At 42.1% G+C, this 25,601-nt stretch overlaps 1 protein-coding gene and 1 long non-coding RNA gene across 2 annotated transcripts; one reads left to right on the top strand and one right to left on the bottom strand.

Annotated features, from left to right (window-relative positions):
- The first annotated feature begins 924 nt into the window (after positions 1-924).
- LOC111975933 (CUGBP Elav-like family member 5) lies at positions 925-25,201 on the top strand. Its single transcript, XM_024004605.2, has 2 exons — positions 925-1,434; positions 25,083-25,201. Exons 1-2 carry the CDS (start codon positions 1,077-1,079, stop codon positions 25,199-25,201), a joined length of 477 nt encoding a protein of 158 aa, XP_023860373.1. The 5' UTR covers positions 925-1,076.
- LOC139028934 (uncharacterized) lies at positions 6,899-8,328 on the bottom strand. The gene is made up of 2 exons (XR_011481159.1): positions 8,237-8,328; positions 6,899-7,678 (listed from the first exon to the last, which is right to left on the bottom strand). It is a non-coding gene; the product is annotated as an uncharacterized lncRNA (long non-coding RNA).
- Positions 25,202-25,601: the final 400 nt, after the last annotated feature.

Below are 25,601 nucleotides of genomic sequence, written 5' to 3'. Positions count from 1 at the left end.
AGAAGGGTGCAATTGCAGCCTGCAATTCGTGGTGTTCCTGCATCTTTATACTTCTATTATTGGTCCATTTTTAAGCTAGGACAGGCAGGAGGCGGATGCTAGCTGCCAATAAACTCCACAGAAGAAGGGGAGCGGGTGACACCGGTAGCTATCTATCTAGCAGTACACCGGTAGACAGTGTCCTTCATCCCCAGCGGTAGGGCTCTGTTTCTCCACAGTTCGGTTAACAACTGCGTGGGTAGGTGTTCGGCAGGCAGGAGCGAAGGACACTGTGTGCAAGATGCATACTCTGTGTGCTAGCTTAACTAGCACACAGTGTCCCTAACTAGCAAGTTAGTTAGTAACACACCATGTGCTAGCTAACTAGCAAGCTAGCTAGTTAGTTAGCTAGCACACGTGTTGCCTCCGCCTCCAACCTGCTGTGATAGCGGGAGGCGGGGTCGACTGGTAGACAGTGTCCTTCACATCGCCTGTTGGGGACTGTTTTCCCACAGTTCTGTTAATGATGATGAGGGCAGGAGGGAGTGAAGGACACTGTCTACCGGTGTATCTAGCAAGGAGGACTCCGGATGCGGGGTCGAAGAAACTCAGATAATACATTTATTTCCCTTTTGACCCACATTCAAAAGTGTCACAAGCATGCAGGAACCAATGGCGTACTTCAGAGGGGGACGTTCATGCAGGAACAGATGGGATGCTTGAAGAGGGGTGTTCATGAAGGAACCGGTGGGATGCTCGGGGCGTTCTTGTAGATTCAGGAATGCCCACATGCAGGAACGCCCCCAATGCCGCGCTGCAGCTGCGCGCTATAGGCAAGTGTTGGAAAATGCAAAGAATTTGCACTCCGATGTTTCACTACCATACTGACATCTGTGGGTGTCGCTCGAGAGCGGTGAAAATGGCTTTCGCTCGGTGGTTATCGCCCCTATCAACCCCCTCTCTTCTGTACTATGTGTGTGCGAGTTTGTTGTGTTTCGGATAGAAAGTGAGCCTGGTTTCCAGCTGAGTGCTTGCTCTCTCTCTCTCTCTCTGTGTGTGTGTGTTGTCATTATTATCCAGTCTGCTCCCAGCTCAGAATGGCCAGATTCACTCAGACTGAAACAAGAAGGCAGCAGCAACCACAGCAGCCCCATCCCGCTCACACCAGCCTGGTTTTCACTGGACCTGGGGCAACACCGATCCAACAACCACTACTACTTATTCCTCACCAGCACCAGTACTCTCAGATCACATTTCCTAAACCCATGAACGGGTCAGAATCCATTTCAATTCATCCGGAGAGCGGCAACATGAAAGACCAAGATGCCATAAAGCTGTTTATCGGGCAGATACCGCGGAACTTAGAGGAAAAAGACCTGAAACCTCTGTTTGAACAGTTTGGGAAAATCCACGAACTGACTGTTCTGAAGGACCGATACACCGGCATGCACAAAGGTAACGTGTGCCCCCCCCCTTCCCCCTTCCCAAAAGCAAACAGCATATTGCGAGGCCTAATACAGCTAGCTGTATGATTAGAATATTTTGTACAATTGTCTGTCGCATGGGTGGCGTCTTTTGCATTACGCACCAAATGTTTTATGCATGTTTGACTAACTCAACGTTTAGCTCACTAAATGATTGTTCAGAATTGCAGTCAGACTGAATGCATCATATATGCATGATAAAATACAATTTAATAATTGTTACAAATAGTCGTGGTCTCAGGTTCCCAAATATTCTAACGTGGCACTGAATGGGCATGCACATAGGGAGATTTCATAGTTCTTTTGGTCTCACGCTGATTCATAGCCTATTGTTTTTACGCATACTTATCCAAATGATTTGAATGTTTTCAGATTTCTAACAATGTGGGCCTAATATTTCACAGAAATGTATTCAATTTAATTGTATTTTCATAACTCTCTCTCAGAACTGGGCCAGAGGTGCTTAAAAGGGATGCCTTTTTAAAGTATCTCCCCAGCCTGTCCCATCTTTTACGATCCCAACACGACCAACTCAATTCGGTGCCAAAATGTTACAAAACATGGACGGAAGGACTGTCACAAGATGACAGACCTCGATACCGCACGAGCAGTGGTGATGCTGCTAGTGTGAAGCTAAGTAGGGTTCGTGATAGTGGATGTAAATTCGCGCACCAACAAAAAGAGAATGTTAAGATTCGAGATTTTCCATTGCAGTCGGGGAAAGTCGTCGACGCCATTTAACTTTACAATGGTGGTGGTCTATTAGGCTGTGATAGTGAACGACGTTGCACTATTCATCATCGTCAGTGTTAGGGCATCATCTTCATGGAAACTGTAGCCACCAATAAACGAAAGCTTCTTGATGGTTATGGTATTATTATATTCACATTTTGATGGGCAAGTGATCATTTAGCCTAAGCTGTTTTCCATAAAAAATCTATTGGTCATGATATGTCCAACGTGTAATTAATTCTTAGCCTACATCAATAGCCTACTTCCTACAATGGTGGTGGTCTATTTTCRTACATCAATAGCCTACTTCCTACATCAATAGCCTACTTCCATGGATTTAGTGTAAAACCAAAATCCCCACTGTCAGCCAGACACCAAGATCCAAAACCACTCATTACAAGGCTATATTTTAAATAGGCTAGCCTATTGTTGTGTCTACAATAAATCAATAACACAATGCCACAACAATTGTGATTCATGATCAAATAAGGCTAAAATAAGATGTCATTCCATCCAGGTAAATTCAAATTTGCAACATGGTAGTTGATAGTGATAAATGACATTTCGATCAATGGGAATCAGGCCCCGTAGCTGTCTATGGTCCTGACGGCCCAAACACTTTAAGCAGGAAAGGATGTCAGAATTGCTTGATTTGTGACCAAATGACAGTCAGAGATATCCCTGTTTAGGAGATACATGTCTATGTGACGTTAATCAAAAAACAAGAGAGGTGAGAAGTGCGTGGGCTGCTTTAATCYACATCCACGTCTTCGGCACCCAGGGAACAGTGGGTTAACTGCCTTGCTCAGGGGCAGAACGACATATTTTTACCTTGTCAGATGGGTGTACAACAATCAACCCAAATCCATGTTTTACATTATCCACAGGTGAGATAAGGCTGGTCAAATTGTATTCACATTTGTAATTTCTTATGTCCTACAGTATCTGCTATAAGTGAAGAGCCACTCCTAGAATATGTCCCTTCCAATGTCTTTCTGTTAATGAGGTGAAATAATAGCCAGTAATCATTCAGCTCATGCTCTGCTTAATGTCTGTTTCACCTATGGTTGGTGATCAAACYTCAGAGGTCAATAGTTTGAGAGGACCCTACGTCCGCTCTTAAATATGGCCATCATTCCAATGTGAGTGGTGTGTGTGTGAGCTAGCGTCTCTATATGTGTGTGTGTGTGTGCGCTTGTGCTTATAATAAAAGTATTTATCAACATCCCATATCTGGCATTAGTTGTGTGTAAGGAGTAAAACGTTATTGTACTGCATTGCATAATGACTGCAGTACTTGGTACTCGACAAATTGTTGTGTGATAATTGAAGTCGGCCCTGAATGGTGGCGTGCGTATGGAAGATATGAGCACAATTTCTCAGTGTCAGAAAGATGATTCAATGATGAATCGACATAACCTGTAATGTCAACAGCTAGTCTGTAGTTTACAATGTACAGGTTCTTTCTCTTTAGTTTAGATATTTTGTCAACATTTATATCATACTTTTCTTCAGCTTTAGCGACTGTAAATTAAAACAAGTTTTTGAAAATGTTGTGTAAGAGCTTTCAATAACAAGTTGTTTTTGCTTTTATTCACAGTTCTGTGGGTTTTTGCATTTGGGCTGACATACCCTTGTTAACTTTATACCTTTGTTATTTTATTGTAAGGAAGTCTCATAGGCATTTTACCTTAAACTAACGCGTGACTAAATATTACTAAAGGTAAAACATTGCTTCCTAAATTAATAAATGTAAATTTATAGATTTTATTTGGGATTTTTTAAAAGTTAGATAACACCAAGGTTTACTCGTTAGTGAACATATACTTCCTCAAACATGACAAGCACCATCTCTGCTTTATGTGATAATTATATCAAGCTTAATTACCTATCTCAACAACTAATTTGATAGATTAGATGGCGCGTTCTCCAAACATGAATAAATATGATTAGTACTCAGATTCAAGGAAACAATTTCAGATGTCAGTCCCAAAATATTAATATCAAAGTCAGTTTCTATTCTTATTCATGAATATAAATAGCCAGGATTTAGTTGAATGAATGTATTTGAAATGTAATCCTGTCCACACAATTTCCAGTAAGAAATCATCCCAGTACTATTCCTCTGCACTTCARTGGTTATTCTATTGTCAATGCTTTATAAACCTAAAAGGATTATGAATGTCATCTAATAGTAGAATTATTCCTCAAAATTACAGACACACACACGCACACACTTTCCCGAGAAGCAAAATTGTGTTCTTTGAAAGGTCCTTACACATACTGAGTAGTTGTTGTTCTGTGTCATATTCAGTCATTTTGATTGTCATTATATACATAGTCTATTGTGTTCTCCTCCCTTCCCTCCCTTTGACTGATTCTTCTGGTAATCCATCAGGGAAAACAAGGAATTAGTTTGTAAAGCATGATAATAATGTGTGGCCATAATAACTTGACTCGAGAGGATTAGCAAATGTGCATTGTCTGAAGCTTCAGCCTCTTGGGTGATCAGCTGCTCGTCTCCCTAAACAGTGGCTGCCTTCGCCAATTAAAAATGCAGTCTAGTCTCTCTCTTCAAATGATTAATTCTGCCTGCACTGTCGATGGCCTGCCAATTATTGTCATCAAATTGGTATTTCCTGATGTTGGATTTATCACTCAGTGAAAACTTCTCCCGTTGGTCTTAATTAGGCTCCACTCACACAACAGGCTTTCAGTTATATATTTGTTGTTTTTCTCTGTGAGAAGGCTACCTGAAGGTTGCAATTGTATTTTTCTTGGTTTACGTATGCTGACAGCTTCATGATTGGCAGACTCGCACATGAAAATCCCTCAAAGCCATTTTTGAATGTATTTTTCTGTTGCTAGTAAGAGAGTTATTGTTGCATAGGAGTGACCATTTTAGCAGGTCCACTTTTGAATACAGATACAGATTTCCGGGGTGATTGTAAAATTGGTAATGAATAGCTGTGAAGACCGGTACACATAAACACACACTTGATGAGAGGAGGAGGATGGGTGATGGCAGGAGTGATTCAACACACTGGACAGGCAATACAAACACGGTGCTCCCGTCTGCCTTCCGTTGCAGCCGAGTATCAATATTAAGCTAGTGTTGGGGGATCATTGTGTTAATGTATTTATAAATGGACCAGAGATATTGCCATAGACCCCAGCCAGGCAGAAGCACATTAAATCATAGGAATAATCTAATGAAATATTTATTCAAGTTGTATTTTTTCTACCCCTCTGATGGATGGGCTCCACAGTGGGGGTAGTAGCTCAGCAATAAGGGAGAGATGGAGTGGCAGATTCAAGCTGTACGGTACTGTAAGAGCACATAGACCCACCCAAATCAAATGGTATTAAAAAGAGACAAGACCAGTATCCCCAAGGACCTTATGTAACAGTACCAGAGTGTTGACTAAAGTAATCTAGTAATCTCCAGCTTCCAAACCTCTCATATTTGATTTCAAGGGATGCTCCTCCATATTGAAGCTGTTAATATGGAAAGAACTAAGGATCACGGCGCCGCACCGCGGTATGACAGGATCCCCTCTGGGAAAACAGATGGGAGCAAAWTTACTTACATACCATAAACTGAGTTGTATGTACCATCCCAGCAAACCGGGAACATTCGCAGAACATCAGCTAAGATTCCCATTAAGTTCTTGTTAGATAAAACCTAACATTAGGATGATAATAGGGTTGGGCGGTATCTAGAAGTTCATACCGTTTCTGTACCATACTAGGGTATACAATATTACCAGAGGTGCACACAAGGGGGCGCTTTAAAAATAATATATATAACCCTCATTCCAGGGTTATTTATTTATTTTTACTATTTTCTACATTGTAGAATAATAGTGAAGACATCAACACTATGAAATAACACATCATTTAGTAACCAAAAAAAGTGTTAAACAAATCAAAATATATTTTATATTTGAGATTCTTCAAAGTAGCCACCCTTTGCCTTGATGACAGCTTTGCACTCTTGTCATTCTCAACCAGCTTCACCTGTAATGCTTTTCCAACAGTCTTGAAGGAGTGCCCACATATGTTGGCTGCTTTTCCTGGTACTAGTCAAAGCTTGGACACACCTACTCATTCCAGGGTTTTTCTTAATTTTTACAGTTATATTTTTGTTCAGTATAATTTGACACAAATTAGATTTTTATAGTTATACTTAACTTATAAGCAGTGGCGTAGCACGCACCGCAGCCCCCGTCGTTTTTTGGAAATACCCTGGTATGCGGTATAAATCGCCAGGCCTAAATGATAGCATCCCAAAAACATTCAAAGAATGTTTTTGATAACGTCTTTTTTTTTTATGAATGAAATATCCTTGGAATGTTCTAACATTCACAAAAATGTCCACAAAATCTGTAACAACCACCACAGAACATTCCCCAAAAGTTCTACAGGTAATGTAATAACACAATGTACCAGTAATGTTTCTGTGAAAGTTCCCAGAATATTCGCAAGGTTTCAGAACATTTTCTCAAAATACAAAATCTGTCCAATCGTGCTGATGATTATACAATGTTTGCATAAAATGTTTTCCTGATGTTGCAATAACGTTCCCAGAACACATTTTGTCTGTTCGCTAAAGGTTCCCAGAATGTTTCATTAGGCTGTGGGAACAGTCTGGTGGAAACATTGCAGGGACATCACAAAAGATATGTTCCCAAAACAAACTGTCCAGTTGTGCAGTTATACAACATTTATTTTAGGCAGAGGTGGGTAGAGTACTGAAAATCTGTACTTAAGTAAAAGTAGTTACTTGTAATTTACTCAAGTAAAAGTAGCCCTTTTAAGAAACTACTCAAGTAAGAGTTAAAAAGTATCCGGTCAGAAAACAASTTAAGTACTAGTTACATTTAGTTTGGTCATTCTTTACACCTTATTGTGAGAAAAACAGCTTAGTGCAATTGATTTGACATTGATTTATTATTTAAGCATGCCAGCACCATCTTGCAGATGTCCTGCAGCACAGGTACAGTTTCTATTACATTCTTATTCAAAGTTGACTTAATATCTATCAATGCGCTCAGTTTCATAAACGGTACCAGAGACATTGGAGTAATTTCACAATTTCAACAGAATTAATGAAAATACATTTCACAATATAATTTCAAGTACATGTGATGGTGAATGCATACTAAAAAGATTTACACCAAGTGTGATGTTTAATTTTATACTTGGAATGAAATATCAAGGAGGATCTGTCAAACATCAATCAATATCGAAATGTCACTATCAATCATGTTACCAGTATGCAAATCAGACACATTTCAGCATGGAATTAAACATCAAGGTAGGTATTCAGGTAAGAATCATATAAGTAATAAATAATTAAACAGTGCAGATATCAATTGCCATAGTCAACTCAAATCATATTTTTCCTGCCAAGGTACAATTTACCCCCCATCCTCTTCCGATCCTCTCCTTCTCAACCCCCTCGGTTGTGCTGCTACAAGCTATAAATAAAAATAAACACATTAAAAAATATATTTCTAGTAGCTAGCTATATGGCACAAAAACATACTGTTTCACTATACATGTATGWGCTTATAGGCCTTCTCATAAAATCATGAAAACAGAATGACATTTACACACACACACGCAGTGAGAGAATGCAATGGAGTGGGAGGATTGTGCTGGGCTGACCGGTTGATCTAGCTAATGTTTGTTTAGCCAGCTTATCCAGTGGCAACCTAATGTGTTACCTAGTTAGCGATTTCCACACACATCTGATTAGTCTGTTCTGTCTCTTTATGCCAATGACAAGTTGGCTAGTAAACTTAGCCTAGTAAACTTAGCCAACAAGCAAAGATCATATGGGAAGCTAAAAACATTGTCAGATTCTGGGTTAGACAAAACAAACTATCTAGCTAGCTAGTTAGCTACCTAGCCATTTCATTTTCACTCGCCCTCAAAACATAATTTCAACAGCAGAATTATATCAGATTAATACTTTTCTTACTCCAGAAATATATAATATTACAAAGGCAGAAGGTAATTAAAGTGAAACTTACCTKTGATCAGGTTTGGCTAAGAACCCACAAACAAAACTCTCCTTAGGAGTAAAGACATGTGCTTCAGAGCCATGGTGGAGATACGGGGTTTGACGGAAAGCTTTGAGAGCCAATGGACTTTGTGCTTTGACAAGTTTTTTTCAATATATTTCATTGGTCAAGGGGTCGTGAAACGTTCTTACAGACGTAAAGGGGAACCAATAGTATCGATTAATGTAAAAAAATACAGGTAATCACAACATTTGGAGTGACAAGGTATTCATCTCACAACGACGATATAATAATGCAAATCTGTGTCACTTAAGTYATTTGGTAAAATATAACGGAGTAAAAAGTAAGTTTATTCCTTTCAGAAATTACTTGAGTAAGAGTACAAGTACAGCCCACAGAGAGTAACTAGAAAAGTACTAGTTCCTACAAAAATGTACTTAAGTACAAGTAACGCGTTAATTGTAGTGCGTAACTACCCACCTATGCTTTTAGGGTGCAAAAAACATTCACCTACAGTATCTTACAAGAACATTCCCAGAATACATTTTGTCTTTTCTTTATAGGTTCCCAGAATGTTTKTTTAGGTTGTGGGAACATTGTGGGGATATGACAAGAGATAGGTTCCCAAAACAATAAAACTGTCTATTTGTGCTGACATTCAGATAATGTTTTTATCAGGATGCAAAAAACATTCTTTTGATGTTTCAAGAATGTTGGAAGAACAGCCTTTCTGAGTTCTTTAAATGTTCCTACAACATTTTATTGGATTGTGGGAACAGTGTGGATACATTACAAGAGATACAGTGCCTTCAGAAAGAATTCATAACCCTTGTCTTATTCCACATTTTATTGTGTTACAGCCTGAATTCAAGATAGATAAACATTTAAAATAAATATCAACCATCTACACACAATACCCCATCATGAGAAAGAGAAAACGTGTTTTTAGAAATGTTTGCTAATTTATTGAAAATAAAATACAAAAATATCTCATTTACACAAGTGTTCACACCCCTAATTCAATACATGTTTGAATCATGGCAGCAATTACAGGTTTGACTCTTTCTGGGCAAGTCTCTTYAAAAAATTCTTAAATCTCTGTGAAGTTGTAGTGACGGAAAAATCTATTTAATCCATTTTAAATTCAGGCTGTAACACAACAAAATGTGGAAATGTCAATGGGTGTGAATACTTTCTGAAGCCACTGTATGTTCCCAAAACGTTTAAAACGTACCCGAAATATAATTCCTACTTTGAGACGCTTGATACGGTCCCCCTTGCTGTATTTTTCATGATCTGAAAAGCAAAGTAATCCTAGATCAGCACTCAGTCTTGGATACCTTGTAAATATGGGTCCAGAYGTACGCAGAATATACAGTGCCTTCAGAAAGATTTCAGCATATTTAGTGTAAAAATGATGGTCGGGTGTGTATGATTAAATGCTCTTCAAATGTGCTACGAATTACATTAAAATGCTATGGGTCTCTATCACATTCAAATGCGACTTGTCATTCAATCTGGAGAGAAKCATAATTGGTATCTATTCCAATCTGCATTAAGGTGCTACAATTTTGCATGCTGAGAATGTTGTGGAAATATTAGCTAAGACTTAAATATGACATTTTCTAAATGTTCTTGAAATGTTCTGAGGACCTCCAAGACAAGATAATATGTATATTGGCGTAAACATCAATGGAATATTATGTTAAACCTAAAACAAATACGCTATGAATGTCATAAAAATTGACTTATTTTGGAAATTGTGGAACATTGTGGGAATGTTCTGTGCAACCTATGTGAATAACACAAGAATATTAGTGCAACATCCCAGACAACTCCCCAAACTTAATMAAATGTTCTGGGAACCTTGAAAGTACTTAGACAATGTGTTCTGTCAACATTCTTACAACATTATAGGAATATCCTGTGCAACCTAACTTAAACATTGTATGAATGTCATCACACTGAGCATATTTTGTGTTTTGTGAACCTATCTCTTGTAATGTACCCACACTGTTGCCACAACCTAATTAAATGTTCTGGGAACCTTTAAATAACTCAGAAAGGCTGTTCTGTCAACATTCTTGCAACATCAAAGGAATGTTTTGTGTGCCCTGATACTAACATTATCTGAATGTCAGCACAACTGGACAGTTTTAGTGTTTTGGGGACCTATCTCTTGTCATATCCCCACAACCTAACATTCTGAGAACCTTTAAAGAACAGACMAAATGTGTTCTGGGAACTTTTTTGTAACATCAGGTGAATGTTTTTTGCACCCTTAAAGAAACATTGTAGAATCATCCACACAACTGGACAGTTTTAGTGTTTTGGGAACATGTCTTTTGTGATTTCTTCACAATGTTCCAACCAGACTGTTCCCACAACCGAATGAAACATTCTGGGAACCTTTAAAGAACAGATTAAATGTGTTCTAGGAATGTTCTTGTAACATCAGGTGAATGATTTTTGCACCCTAAAAGAAACGTTTTAGAATAATCCGCACAACACCGGTTCTGACGCCTCCTATTACACCGGCTCTGATGCTCGTCGGATGTGACAGGGCTTGCAAACTATCACAGACTACAAAGGGAAACCTCGGCCAAGAGCTGCCCAGAGCTTACCAGACGAGCAAAATACCTTCTATGCTCACTTRGAGGCAAGCAACACTGAAAAATGTTGTGAGCACATCAGCTGTTCTGGACGACTGTATGATCACCCTCTCCGTAGCCGATGCGAGTAAGACCTTTAAACAGGTTAACATTCACAAGGCCAGAAGGATTACCAGGACACGTACTCAGAGCATGCGCTGACCACCTGGCAAGTCTCCTCACTGACATTTTRTAACCTCTCCCTGACCCAGTCTGTAATACCTACATGTTTCAAGCAAACCACCATAGACCTTGTGCCCAAGAACGCCAAGGTAACCTGTCTAAATGACTACCGCCCCATAGAACTCATATCTGTAGCCATGAAATTCTTTGGAAGGCTGATAATGGCTCACATCAACACCATCATCCCAGAAACCATGGACCCACTCCAATTTGCATACCGCCCTAACAGATCCACAGTTGATGTAATCTCTGTTGCACACTACACTTCCTTTTCCCACCTGGACAAAAGGAACACCTACGTGAGAATGCTATTCATTGACTACAGCTCAGTTCAACACCATAGTGCCCTCTAAGCTCATCACTAAGCTACGGACCCTGGGACTGAACACCTCCCTCTGCAACTGGATCCTGGGCTTCCTGCCGGGACTGCCCCAGGTGGTGAGGGTAGTCGACAACGCATCCTCCACGCTGACCCCCACACGGGGCTCTTCAGGGGTGTATGCTCAGTCCCTCCTGTACTCCTTGTTCACCCACAACTGCGTGGGCTCGCACGACTCCAACACCATCATTAAGTTTGTCGAAGACACGGCGATAGGGAAGAGGTCAGAGACCTGGCATTGTTGTGCCAGGACACCAACCTCTCCCGCAACCTGGGCAAGACAAAGGAGCTTATCGTGGACTACAGGAAATGGAGGACTGAACACGCCCCTATTCACATCGACAGGACTGTAGTGGACTGGGTCGAGAGCTTCAAGTTCCTCGGTGTCCATATCACTAAGGACCTATCATGGTCCAAACAAACCAACACAGTTGTGAAGAGGGCACAACAAAGCCTCTTCCCTCTCAGGAGGCTGAAAAGATTTGTCACAGGCCCTCAGATCCTCAAAAAGTTCTACAGCTGCACCATTGAGATCATCTTGACTAGCTGCATCGCCGCTTGGTATGGCAACTGCCATCCAGGACCTCTATACCAGGTGGTGTCAGAGGAAGGCCCCAAAAATTGTAAAAGACTCCAGCCTCCCAAGTCATATACTGTTCTCTCTGCTACCGCACGGCAAGCGGTACCGGAGCGCCAAGTCTGGTACCAAAAGGCTCCTGAACAGRGTCTACCCCCAAGCCATTAGACAGCTGAACAGTTACAACGATCCCTTTATTATTTAGTTCTTTATCGTCATTTTTTGGCCCTTACTCTTGCACTGGCTCTATGCACACTCACTTGACTCTACCCACGCACTGACACATACTACACTGACACTCCAACACACACACACACCACACACACGCTCGCACATACCAAACACAAACACACATGCATATTGACGCCACACACACACACACACATAGACACACTTTCAGACTGTTACATACGCTGCTGCTACTCTGTTTATTATATATCCTGATTGCCTAGTCACTTTTACCCCTACACACATGTACATACTGTATTACCTCAATTACCTCAACTACCTCGTACACCTGCACATTGACTCGGTACTGGTACTCCTTGTGTATAGCCTCGTTGTTGTTTTTATTGTGTTAGTATTTCCTTTTTTATTTTTTTAAAACGTACTTTTTAACTCTGTATTGTTGGGAATGGGCTCGTAAGTAAGCATTTCACTGTAAAGTCTACACCTGTTGTATTCGGAGCATGTGACCAATAAATGTTGATTTGAAACAGGATAGTTTTTGTGTTTTGCGAACATATCTTTTGTGATTGTTCCCACAATTTTCTCACCAGACCTTTCCACCAACCTAATGTAACATTCAGTGAAACTTTAAAGAACAGATTACATTTGTTCTAGGAATGTTCTTGCAACATAAGGCGAATGTTTTATACAGACATTGTATAATCATCAGCACGACTGGACAGTTTTTGTGTTATGAGAACATTTGCCGTAACCTAACGAATGTTCTGGGAACTTTCCCAGAACCAATTTTCGTTTGCTGGGATGGTACACACAGCCATACAGGCATCCTACTGATAGGCTTTTGACAGATTTTAGATCTCGCACAGGCGGAAAAGTTTGAAGTTATATTGACAACATTACAGATCTTTAATTCCGCAGGAGACGAGAGCCATCGCAATTCGATGCATATGCAGTCATCATGGTTAGAATGGGCTTTAAGCCAAATTAAGAAAAAAAAGAGAACCAAAAAAACTAAAAGAACCTGTTCATATTGAGGTTTGGTCTCACCTCACCTATATCTGGACTCAAACCCAAAGCCCAATTTAATTAAAACACCCCTTTTTGATCCAATGATTTATAAGCAAAAAGCATGTTGACGTGAATCTGGGCACGGAGGTCACCAGACTAATACAATACCCGAGCTCCGTTCACAACCCTCTGATGTCTGTAGATGTTGTAATAAGCTACAGGGTTTCCTCGTAAAAGATGTAACAGTTCAACTGGCTCTGACAGGACAAGCTGTGGGCCTTGACTTCAGGATGAGCTGTAGTCCTGTAGGTCGTTGTCTCTGCTGTAGGCCAGTGTCCGTTGGGCACACACTTACCGGTGGCAGAGTGAGTGGGAGGGTGGGGACATTCCTGGCATCTTTGAAGGCTGTTATTCAGTGACCTTTTATCAATGTGCTCTCTGCTTTCAGAGATGTGCTCTCTGCTACAGCAGAGACATGGGCACGTCTGTGGGAAAACATGGACTGTCTTTTGAGAAGTTGCCTGGTAGTCTTTGTAGCCACAGCTACATGCATATGAAATGAATTGGTTTCCATTAACCTTGGTTGCGGGTGATTTCACAGTTGTGGTTTTATCAGCTGTTGTCTGGACTGGAGGTCATCATCAAGGATGTTTGCGCCATTGAGTCTTGGGTTGGGTGACCTTTCCGGTTTGGTTTTATTTTACACCCCCTATTCACAGTTAATTTGATTTGGAGATGTGATGTCAAATCAAGGTTTTGGTCACAGTGCCACAGAGTGATGAAGAAAGCTATTGATTATGCTTCGTAAGTTACACATTCGACTTTGGATCCATGTTTTAACTTCACAGAATGTTTTTGACAATGACTGCTGATTTTGTGGTAGCCTTCATGCATATGTTTTGAAAGAGGAGTAATGTTTGTCATAAATTGTCCTATTTTCATGCATCTTACTTTTATAGCATGCTGTGCAACTTGAATAGTTTGTCAGTAAGTTAAATTAATAATGCATTTTTCTTATTTATTTACCTTTATTTAACCAGGAAATCCATTTATATTAAAATCTCTATTTCAAGCGAGACCTTGCTAGAGGGGCTTTGAATTAATTAATGCTTTATTGTTTGTTTTGTTTTGCTAAGCATGATAGCAAAGTAAGATGAAAATACATTTCCAAAGTATTTTTCCCTCTTCAAAGTTAAAATGATTTAGGTCACTAAAATACATGCAGTAAGAACTAGGGAGACAGTTCAAAATGTTTTAGTCTGCCGACTTCTCTCTTTAAAAGGCGTAGACGGTAGGGTGGTAAAAGTACAGCACCTTCTCACCCATGCTCCGCTGGGCTAAGTAGGAGGATAGAGGCCTATCTATTTTGTATGGTGCTGAGCTTAAAGGAGTGCCATCTCCTGCAGAGCAGAGTGTACCGTAGAAAGAGGGGAGAGGAGAAAGGAGGAGAGATAAAGACAGTGAGAGTGGCGATGGTTCTGTAAGTAACGCTCTCTGTTCTTTTAAAGGTCCAATGCAGCCAATTTTATCTCAATATCAAATCATTTATAGGTAAAAATGAAGTACCTTACTGTGATTCTTTTTGACCATTTTAATAAAAAWAWAAWAATAAACTAACTTCTTAGCAAAGAGCAATTTCTCAACCAAGAATTTCAACCAAGATTGTCTGGGAGTGGTTGAGGTGGGAGGGGAAAACTGAAAATGTGCTGTTATTAGCAGAGAGGTTTGGAACTCTCTTTCTTATTGGTCTATTAACTAATTTACTCCATGTTGATGTCACCATGGAAGGCCAAAGCTCCCTCTCACAAAACAGGTTGACATTTCAGGCCGTCTTTTCGAAGGGCTCTTACACTAAATCGGCATTATCTTAATGTTCACAATTTTACAGTATTATTCCAACCTCATAGTGTGTAAATATATATAAAACACAGCAAAATCACGTTTTTGACTGCCCTGGGCCTTTAATGTTGTGTTTGAGCTTGGCCGGCACTGACTCATTTTAGAAYCTGGGAAAATGAAATAACAACGTTGAGGAGATTTTAATGTAATGTTTGTGATAATCCCTCTCCATTTTGGAACGCTTCAGGAGAAGTCATGCGATAAAGCCTCTTTGGTACAAGCCAGGGAAAATAATAAGATACCTGTTATTTGTCTTTCTCACGGTGTTGTGCCCTTGGAGAACCCGCTATCCCCCTGTTTTAGTAAAAACAATCAGAGATTAGTCAAGCCATCCCATCTCTTAGAATGGGGCCTTAATGCAGTCGCAGAGACATACTTGTATGTAGGGTGGCCAGTGTCAGCCAGGCAGACTTGACAGAGAGGGATGGGAGGGAGCACAGCCACACGTATTGGATGCAGACAGACAGAGAAGGGGACAGAAGACAAGTGACAGATGGACACATGGGCAGGAACAATGGATTAGTGGAGTGAGAAAGATGAAGTGATTGTCAGAGCAGCAGAAACAAATGGTTTCTTCTATCCTAAGGTGTTGTGTTGAGCATGACAGCTGGGGTAATGGAGTAGTCTTCAGACAGGTTTAAAGCTGTATCTATTGTGGAGGGCTGGGGGACCTAAACAAAGGGATTTAAGGTGGAGGTGCAGAGGCCAAGTTTAGCAGATGTGTAACATAAAATCACCCCTGAGCTGCTGATTCAAGACAAACACACCAGTAATACCAGACATGTTACTGCTCATCATACTGCTATTACTACTTATACTATTGCTTAGTGTTGCACGGTATACCGAAACGTCGGTACTTTTTCGATACTAGAACATGAAAAACTGGTCGGTACTAGAATTTGTGTTACTTTCGGTAATTCTGTCAAATGTGTCTCACGGATCAAGTCTGTCTATCAGCGCAGCCAATGTCCCAAACGGAGCCACTGTGCCTGCTCCCCATACTCATTGCTAGCCTGCGCTGGGAGTCTGGACTGCATCATGTTTAGCTCCCCACTCATGCTGCACAGAAGTTAACACACTTGAATAATGTGACACAGCATTTTTTATGTTGAAACTATTAATTATTGTTTGCAAAACAATGTCCATACAGGCTAGAATCATACAGGCTAGAATATCTTTACAATGCAAGACGATACCGGTATCTTCTAGCTTTGTAGGCTGACTTTCCTTGCTAGCTTACAGCTGAAACTAACATTAATTCACTACCCTAGTACTTTGTTTGTGATAATATGCAAACCGTAACGCAAAATATGCTGATTTCAAAGCTGATTGCCACCAAAAYCGTTATCCATTCACTTAAAGAGATTCTCTGGTACTTTTGTATACTTTTTACCCAGTAGTTCTGAAAGTAGCAGTCACAAGCCAAAAGTGGTCCCCAAAAATTGCTAAGTCACTTATGTGCAGATAGGTGCACCATGTAATTTCTCTCTCTCTCTCGCTCTCTCTCGCTGCTGTGTCCACTAAGCCGTTGGGCCCGCCCTGCAATCTCATTGAATAATGCTGGGCAGACCTTTTGCTAGCTGTCACTCAAATGCGAGGGGCTGAATCTCATTGGCTAGAACTCAAATTGCTAGGGTGGTGTCCCACTTGTAGGGAAATGTAGGGAAAATGGCGTGGCTCAGCTTCAAGAAAACAGTCACTTTCAAACTTGGGATTTTGTGTTTAATTGAGGTAAAAGGGTAATTCTGCTCATAGATTATGCATGTATGGACTACACATCAAGCCCAAAGCGGATACATTCTTAGTTGCCAAAGGTACTGGAGCATGTCTACCTCAAGTCTCTCCCTCAGCCAAAGATTTATTGCCTCAGCGAACTGAGGGCTCCAACAGGCCGCACCCCTCTTGGCTCGTGAATGACGTCATTACTGGTTAAAGAGACAGCACACTCTTTTATAAAAGAAGCGACTTTTATGCAAATGTTGTTGATCAGTACAATAAAATAAGTGCCACATTCAAGGGAACGAGATTGTTTTGTATTCTGTAGCCCCATGAAATCAGCCAAAACAAGCCCAGTGATTCAATCCTACTGAATATGCATTCACCTGTATTGTGAATAGGGCTCGGGTACATTTTGATTTACCCAGTTTATCAGTTGAGATTTACCATTCAAGTAAATTATTACCATTATGTTGTTATGTACAGTAGTTAGATTGGTAAAAACAAAGTCAAATTACTTGTATGATTGGTTAATTAAATTTCCTGGTTGCTAATTTCAGTTTGTATGACAAAACAAGCAATGCATAGTGTATTAAATCATTGTACCATCTAAACCGCTAAACCGCTGTGAAATATATTTTCAATAACCAAAAATAGAGTATTTTCAGCTGTTTGAAGCTGGTGTACAAAACCAAAAGTAAAAGACGGGAAGCATAGAAATAGAACACCGATTTATTGCTTGTTAGACTTGCTTTCAATGAGAATGATAGATCTATAACGCACATTTCTATGTGAATTTGGTCAGGTGGCCCAAAAAGTTATATATTGCTGCTTTAATGCATAGCATACTGTATGTACATGGCTGTCGCTGAAAAATTCTGACGTAAAACATTTAAAATGTAATGATATTGCACTCAAAAGATGCCCAATGATTGAAGACAGCAGTAGCTGAGTTTCTGTCTGGATCACGTGCCATTCTGTGACTTTGCCTAATATGTGCTCTGTTTTTACCTACTACTAGTCTTAGAGGCTGTTAGTACTATTTATACTATTACTACTCCTAATATAAATATTCTACCATGGCTATTACTGGTAATACTGCTACAGCTGCTACTACCACTACTACCACTACCACTACCACTACCACTACTTCCACTACTACTACCACTGCCTATTTACCACTTATGTAAATGTGTAAATGTAATATATTTCTGTAATACTGCTATTACGAACATATGTCCTGAATAACTAATTACAAATCAACAGTGAAACAATGAAAACACCCATTATGATGGAAAATGTCTGAATATATTTGGTCCATGAGGGACGTGTGGTGATGCACGCTGTTCAGCATGATTATAAATAGAAATCTGTGGTATTTCCGAAAATAGGTTAAGCTGCCATCGCTGTGCTGCTGGCATGACATCACTGATTGCCTGCCAGCCTCCCCCTAAAGACTGCTCCCATACTGGGGAGAGGGAGGGGAGATGGAGGGAGGTGAGGAAGGGAGAAAAGCAGCTGTAGCCCACTGTGGGGGGTTCTCTATTCCTCACCCCCAGCTTTGTTCTCACTTCCTCATCTCTCCATCCTATGGAGGAGTGGTAACGCTCTAATCGCTCCACTGCCAGATAGAGAGGTCTTCTGGAACAGCATGTTGCCAATGGCTTGGTGCTACAGTATAGTGTATTGGAGATGCCTCACATGAATGTTGGAATTAGGGTAACAGAAGGTGCAGATGTACAGTATGTACAGTAAAGTGGCTTCATGCCATGTAGGAATAATAATTGGTTTTAAAGGGCTTAGATTAATGAAGGAGCCATGACTTTGTCACTGCGTTTCTGGTGATGTACATCTTATAGTAATTTCCAAAATGCCAGCTTTCCCATCTTTGACTACTCATAGTGATAACGGCGCCTTAATAATAAAAAAAAGACTAGATTAATAACAGATGATTTATCCTATCTACAGTATATTGGCAGCTTTTTGGCTCCACAACCTTGAGAGTTTATAGCTCTTTAACTGACGAGCTAAAAAGGTTCTCTCTCTTTCACCGTGCCAGTGGTCGGCTTTAAAGGACGAGACATTTTTGGAAGCGTAACGCTGGCCACCGCCGTTACCAGGAAATGCATCAATACAATTAACACGGTGGCACCTGCTCATTTGCAAGACCACCTGTGTTAATGATTATTATCATTCCAGACCAGTAGTCAGAGGAAGAAAATGCTCAGGGAGAGAGAAAAAAAATCTGTAATATTAGGCATGTTGCACGTAATTTCAAATCTGTGTGTATATGAGGAATCTGCTTTGTGCCTCAAAGCACATAATCGCTAGTCGAAAAGACAGGAGCGTGCAGCAAGGTTTACTCGTTAGTCTATTTAGTAAGGAATCTGGAAAGATGCAATTAATGTTTTCTCCAAATACCGCATGAATGGGCGCTGGGAAATAAAGTGCAGTGTATGCGTAGTGGGCGAAGAGAGGGGGACTTCTTTCTTCTCATCCCTCTCTTTATCGCCAGCCTTGGAGCTTTGAAGCTTCATCTTTAAAGACACCTTTCCCAATTTGTAAAATCAAAGGACCTCAAAAGCGGATCTGTCTCTCAGACCAAGTCAGTTTGGAACTGCCTATCTTTGACTAATGTGAATTGACTCTGATCAATTGATCTGACTCGAGGTTCAAATCGCACTGCTTTTTGAAAACAAGGCAGTAATAGTGTGGGTATCACATCAAAAATGCCAATGTGGCTAACTAACATATAACTCTCTTTTTCTTTCTATCCTATAGTATTTTTCAGGCGTAGTATTGCCTATGCYGTGTTTATGGTCAGGGCATGTTCATGTTTTTCCCAGGGCCTGTTATAGAACATGAAGAGGAAGAGATGCAGTTTTCTGACCTTGATGGGGCTCACAGAAAACTTCTTATTGATTCCCCTGTAAATCCCTTAGCTGTGGGCTAAGGGGGGACTTGGCAGGTAAACTCCCATTGCCCTCCATCTGATGAGGAGTCTAAGCCATGTTTCTCTCTCAGTCAGTCCACCCACGCCTGGCGTGGCCGCACCACTGTGAACGGACACAGTATTTACTGCACCCTGAAACCCCATCCATTAATGGTGTCAATTAGCTTCTTCGTCAGGGATGCAGGCCACTGGATGTATTTATAATGCTGGCCTGGCACAGGCTTAAAGCAGGCTGAGATCATTCATTTAGTCAGTCCACACAGGAAAGCTACATCCACTGTAGGTGCCAAGTTCCCACCACGGTATTGGCCCTATAGGACTTTACAGTAGTATTGTTTTTAAGTCACTGCCCAAGAGAACCTTCAACCTTACAAACCAACGACTGAATTACCTACTGTGGTTGAGTATGTGTGAATTTGTCAAGGCCTATTTCTCAGCCCATTTTTCCCCCCAATGGATTTGTACTGTATTGATTCCTCTTTCAGAACAAATGATTCAGTTTTACGGTGTTCCTCATCCTCATTATGCACGCCGCCACCCAGCCGAGAGGCCGAGACCCTTACTGTACACACCAGCCAGGTTACCCGTGATAGAAGTCAGTATTCAACATCCATCCATGTCTGAGGACGTCGGGAGATGGAATGGAAACAATAGTGAGCGCTGCTACCTTCAAGTAGGTTTCAGTTTTGCTAGGGCGTTGTGGACGGGGATGAAGGATGGGRGTAAGCATCTGCCACTGATTCCAAAGGTTGCAAGTTCGAATCGAGCAATGTTTTATGGCTATCCCAAACCGTAACCCTTACCTTAACCATTTGGAGTCAATGCCTAACCTTAAGAATTCTGAGTTAATGCCTAAACTTAAACCTTTTGCAACAACTTTGAAAAATGACATCCGAGAAACATGGATGAACGTCTAATTCTGACATGAGACTGTGAGAGCTAGTTGGTACAAACACAAATCCTTTACTGGACACACACAACTGTGTTGGTCCACACAGACCTGGAGCGTGTCCTTCGGGATGTATTTCCTGCTCAGGGGCCGTAGTGTATTGAGCACAGCAACAAATCAATGGCCTGGGTCTCCTTCACCAGGGGTTACAGAAGCTACCAGGGTCCGTTACCAGTGTTGACACCAGGTCCTCTTACATTTGAGTCATTTAGCAGGCACTCTTATCCAGAGCGACTTACAGCAGCAGTTACTGTTGAGGCACATCGTCTGATTTCTCACCTAGTCGGCTCGGGGATTCGAACCAGCAGCCTTTCGGCTACAGGCCCAATGCTCTTAACTGCTAGAATACCTTCTGCTCCCTGACTAGCGTAAAGGATCTCAACAGTCTTGAGTGTTCTTCCGCTCCTTGTCTCACCCCACCTTCATTTGTAGTGACATGATAATGCAGGTGAAAGCAATATGTTGCCTGCCAAATTTGACTTTTCCTTCACCTATCGAGGTCTTTCATATTAGAGCAGATGGAAGATAAAGAGACAAGGAGAGGAAGTGTCTTGAGACCATTGAAATTACAGTGCAGGAGGGTGCAGTGCTGGAGGATGGAGGCCCAGCCGCATGCGGCTCCCTTTAACGTGCCTGACTTAATTAAGGTTTACAGGTTACGCTAGAGTACTGCTTATATTACAGCACTCATTACAAGGTAATTAGGCTGGGGCAGGGAAAATATTGTTGTCGGAACAATGAGTGAAAGCTCTTTGGAAAGTACCCCCACCTTTTCCCTTTGTTCTCCTCAAGCAGTGGCTTGGTGGTTGGCTGTGTGCGTGCAGATCTGGGATCAGGGGTTTGGGGGGTGAGGGAGGGATTAGAGCAGTAAGGACTGCTCTGAGACTAGCCCTGATTACCCCTCATAGTCAATCTGCGCCACAGAGCTCCGCCACGCCTGCCACTGATTCAGGTAATAATCACATTGTATCAGTGCTGATGATGTGCACTTTGGGCTCCGGCCCCTCAGAAAGCCCTTCCAGCAGTAAATGAAGTAAGCAAGTAATCTACCCTCGGCGATGACATTTCCCACAGAGTGCAAATGAAGTGTGAGGGAGCGGGCAGGCAGCGACTAAAGACCTGAGCCAGGGCTGGCTCTGTTTCTGCTACCTTCACACTTTTGGTGGAGTAAATGCCAAGGAGAGGGGAAGTTCACACCTTTTCATTACACTGGGGCAGGGTCCTCTGGGGCACAGAGAGGGAATAGAAAGATGGAGTGAGAGACGCTGTGGTGCCTATGTGTACATTGGGCTGTGTGTGTGTGTGTGTGTGTGTGTGTGCGTTGGTGTGTGTGTGTGTGTGTCTCCCTGTGTGTGTCTGTGTCTGTGTGTGACAGTAGGGACTGAATGTAGTAGGCTCTTAGAATAAGTGCTGATTCTGGAAGAGTAGGAGGAGAGTAAGAGGAGGGGGGGACGGTGATGGGTTTATCAGTAGGACCTCTACACTTAGCAGGAATTACCTACACTTCACAGATTAGGGCCAAAGGTGCTGGATCAGACACACGTTCCCTTTTGCACTAGTAATGGAGGGCCTCGTCGGCAGGAAATAACCCTGCAAATGGCTACTGTCGGAGAGTGGTGGGGAGGAGAGGAGAGGAGGGAAGAGGAGAGGAGGGGAGTGGAGAGTAGGGGGGGAGCAGAGGAGAAGTCTCTTTAATTACAAACCATCTCAACACAGTGGAGCTGGGGAGAGAAAGACAGTCACCCCAATGCCCCCATATGTCCCTCTAGCCTGATCAGCACTGTAGCCTCTCTGTAGCCTCTCTATCCTCTCTGTAGCCTCTCTATCCTCTCTGTAGCCTCTCTATCCTCTCTGCAGCCTCTCTGTAGCCTCTCTATCCTCTCTGTAGCCTCTCTGTAGCTACCTCAGCTGATGTAGTGGAGCCACACGTCAGACAGGAGTATATAGGAACAGATGAGGAGGAGGAGTAGGAGGAAGAGGAGATTCTCCACTCGAAATCAACGTGTGAGATAAGGGCTGTTTTAGATTGGTATCAAATGATGCCTCGGTAGGATCATATTTTCCACATTGTGCCTTCCCTTCGCTGCGTCAGCAACACCACCAGCCTCTCTCTCTGGGTTACATCGCTGTTTGTCGTGTTTCAAACCATTTCATCAGGCTCCGACGTCCACACTTGGTATGCAATGCAACGCTGGCTATTTGTACATGTTTGGATTCCAATTAGGAAGTTGTTAGAGCTTTCGCCCGTGGCCAGAGGATTCTTATTAAGCCTTACATTAAAGAACATAGAAGCACATTTAAATGGAGTTCATGTTCCCCTTTGTTTGTTGGCATTATGGTTGTTATTAATTTATTCTCAATGCCGTATGTGTTACACATTAACGAATAAATCCAATTTGGGCAGTGTTTGTGATTGTAATATGCAAACGAGGCCCTGCTCAGTGAGAGATAGGGATGGCACTTGTCAAATAAACCAACAACACAATTCCTACAGAATAACAACAACAACACAGCCCCATTTAGTACCATGGTCTCCTCAGTGAGACAGGGCTGATGTTATGTGGGGAAGAAAGCATCATGATAGAGTGATTTGCTTGGTAGCCATCGGAAATCATTAGGTTAGGGCCGGTGGGGACCAGGGGTGGGGTGTGAAGAGAGATGCACCATGACTCCAGGCAGTCAGCCACTTAAGACTGAGGTGGTCACCTCTGACAGACTCCATCACTGTCCATCCATAACATACATACAGACCCAGAGAGCAGGGACTAGAGAGCAGAGACTAGCAGGCCTGCTGTGCTGGGAGACGGTTGGGCTGTATAGGGCCGTAGGGCATAGGGATGTAACACGGCCTGGCCAATCAATGGATCAATGCCTGACAAAGCACCCCCTCTTTTTGTGTAGCACTGTAGCAAAGGTTACTATAATGCACTGACCTGGCTCTGAGAAAAGAATAGCTGGGGGYAAAATGCTGGGGTCATTGAAAGTCTATGTAGCTTTGCTCAGGGGAAATAGATAGATGCATAAGCATGTCGTAATACAGCCAGSCTACAGGGTGCGAGATGTTGAATGAGGTGTTGAATTTATGGACGGATGAAGGTGATGTGATATGCAACATCGGGAATGATAGGAATATTGTCTCTTTAAAGACACCATCATCACCACCCACTGAATATATTTTTCCTGTTGAAATATGATCCGAAATGGGATGGTTTCTAGTAAACTCTCTCTAAAATGGCAGAAATATGATAGTGTGTGGTAACGCACATGAACAACACTACCAAATCTATATATGCAGACATGAACTTCATAAATATAACACTACCAAATGTATTTATTCAGACATGAACTTCATTAATATAACACTACCAAATGTATTTATTCAGACAGTCAGGGGTAAATGATTGCATCAATACCTCTCCGGGGTCTCTCTCTCTTTCTCTTTAATCTCTCTCTCTCTCTTCTCATCTACCTCATTTCTCTGGGCTGTCTGCCAGCAGGAGGAGCTCTTTATTTGGCAGACAGTGGGCGAGAGTGACAGTGTGTGTGTTTGTATGTGTGTATGTGTGGTAGTCACCTGGTGTTCTTGTGGCTGGGCATTTGTTCTGTGCTCAGGGGGCCCTGAGGCCTGAAGCCCCGCCCCCCCCCCCCCCCCCCCCCCCCATCCCTCCCACCGTCTGCACAGTGTTCGAGTCCTCCCATCCCTCTTTCCCCCTCTCTGTCCTGCGGCCCTGCTCCCTCTCGCTGTCTCTGCTGCTGTCAGAAGGGTTCAGTGTTGTGCATCACGGCAGCATGGTAGGCGCTTTGGACAGGGAGAGGCTGATCTATGGCACTGGGGCTGGGATAGAGAGATATAGATAGAGAGGGAGAGAGAAGAGAGAGAAAAAACAAGAGAAAGTGAGGCACAGAGAGAGAGTGAGGGAGAGAGAAAGAGAGAGAGAGAGCATTCAGCCCGAAGGCCAGCTGAAGACAGGAAGAAAATCGAGTGTATGTCTGCATTGAGTCTATCTGCAGGGAGGGATTGTTCCCCAGTAGCAGCGCTTGCTGCCTCATTGTGAGGGACACATCCCCTTTCCAGGGTGTTGTTTTTCATGACTGACAAGAGCCTGAGACTAAGCGAGGTTGATGGGGACCCAATGTTGTGGGTGGAGGGGATTCGATTGAACACAGTTGTTGTCGAGTGTTGTTGTGCCCAGTAACTGACCTAGGGTTGATATCTATTGTCAGTCTCCTCTTGTTCTGTGACTYAGCTAGTGTTGCCACTCCGTGTTTAGTGTCCTTTCTTTTCATCAGTGTTCAGTCCCCAGTGTTCAGATAGACTTGTGTTAATATCTCCCCCTTTTCTTTTTTTCAGGCTGCGCGTTCCTCACCTACTGCGCCCGCGAGTCGGCCATCAAAGCCCAGAACGCCCTCCATGAACAGAAAACACTGCCAGGGGTAAGTCTCTACCCACTTCACCACCATGCCATCTGAACACAGAAAACACCATCACCCACCACCTACCAGCCTACTCCAACCCGCTTCAGCCCCAGAGATAAAAATAAATAAAACTTTGGAAAATTATTCAATCAATAATCCAGGCTTTTAAGGGCCGGTTTGAACTGTTTAATGTGTCTGTTCTCCAGGGAATATAGCCAGCATTGATCAGATGCACTCCACTCGCACTTTCTGAGGCAATGCCATCAAATGTCAATTCATTTGTTCTTTGCATTTGCTCAAATTGGTCTTTTTACAAAAGGCTTAGTGAGTCATTGTTGTTTACTTAGACGAAGGGGAAAACAGAAATTATATGCACGAGGGATGAAAGGGACAATTTGAAAATAGGAAAGGGCACTATGTGTGAGTGTGAGATAGGATTTCTGCCTTTATAAAC

The sequence above is a fragment of the Salvelinus sp. IW2-2015 genome, linkage group LG16 (assembly GCF_002910315.2).
Source record: "Salvelinus sp. IW2-2015 linkage group LG16, ASM291031v2, whole genome shotgun sequence".
Lineage (NCBI taxonomy): Eukaryota > Metazoa > Chordata > Actinopteri > Salmoniformes > Salmonidae > Salvelinus > Salvelinus sp. IW2-2015.
Note: the sequence above shows the minus strand (reverse complement) of the source record. Positions and strands in the feature narration are given on the sequence as shown.

What these genes read in the sequence shown, in the direction of transcription:
- LOC111975933 (XM_024004605.2), top strand. Translation starts at nt 1,077, where the DNA reads ATGGCCAGATTCACTCAGACTGAAACAAGAAGGCAGCAGCAACCACAG. An exon ending in ATACACCGGCATGCACAAAG is followed by an intron (nt 1,435 to 25,082) that starts GTAACGTGTGCC and finishes TCTTTTTTTCAG; the next exon opens with GCTGCGCGTTCCTCACCTAC.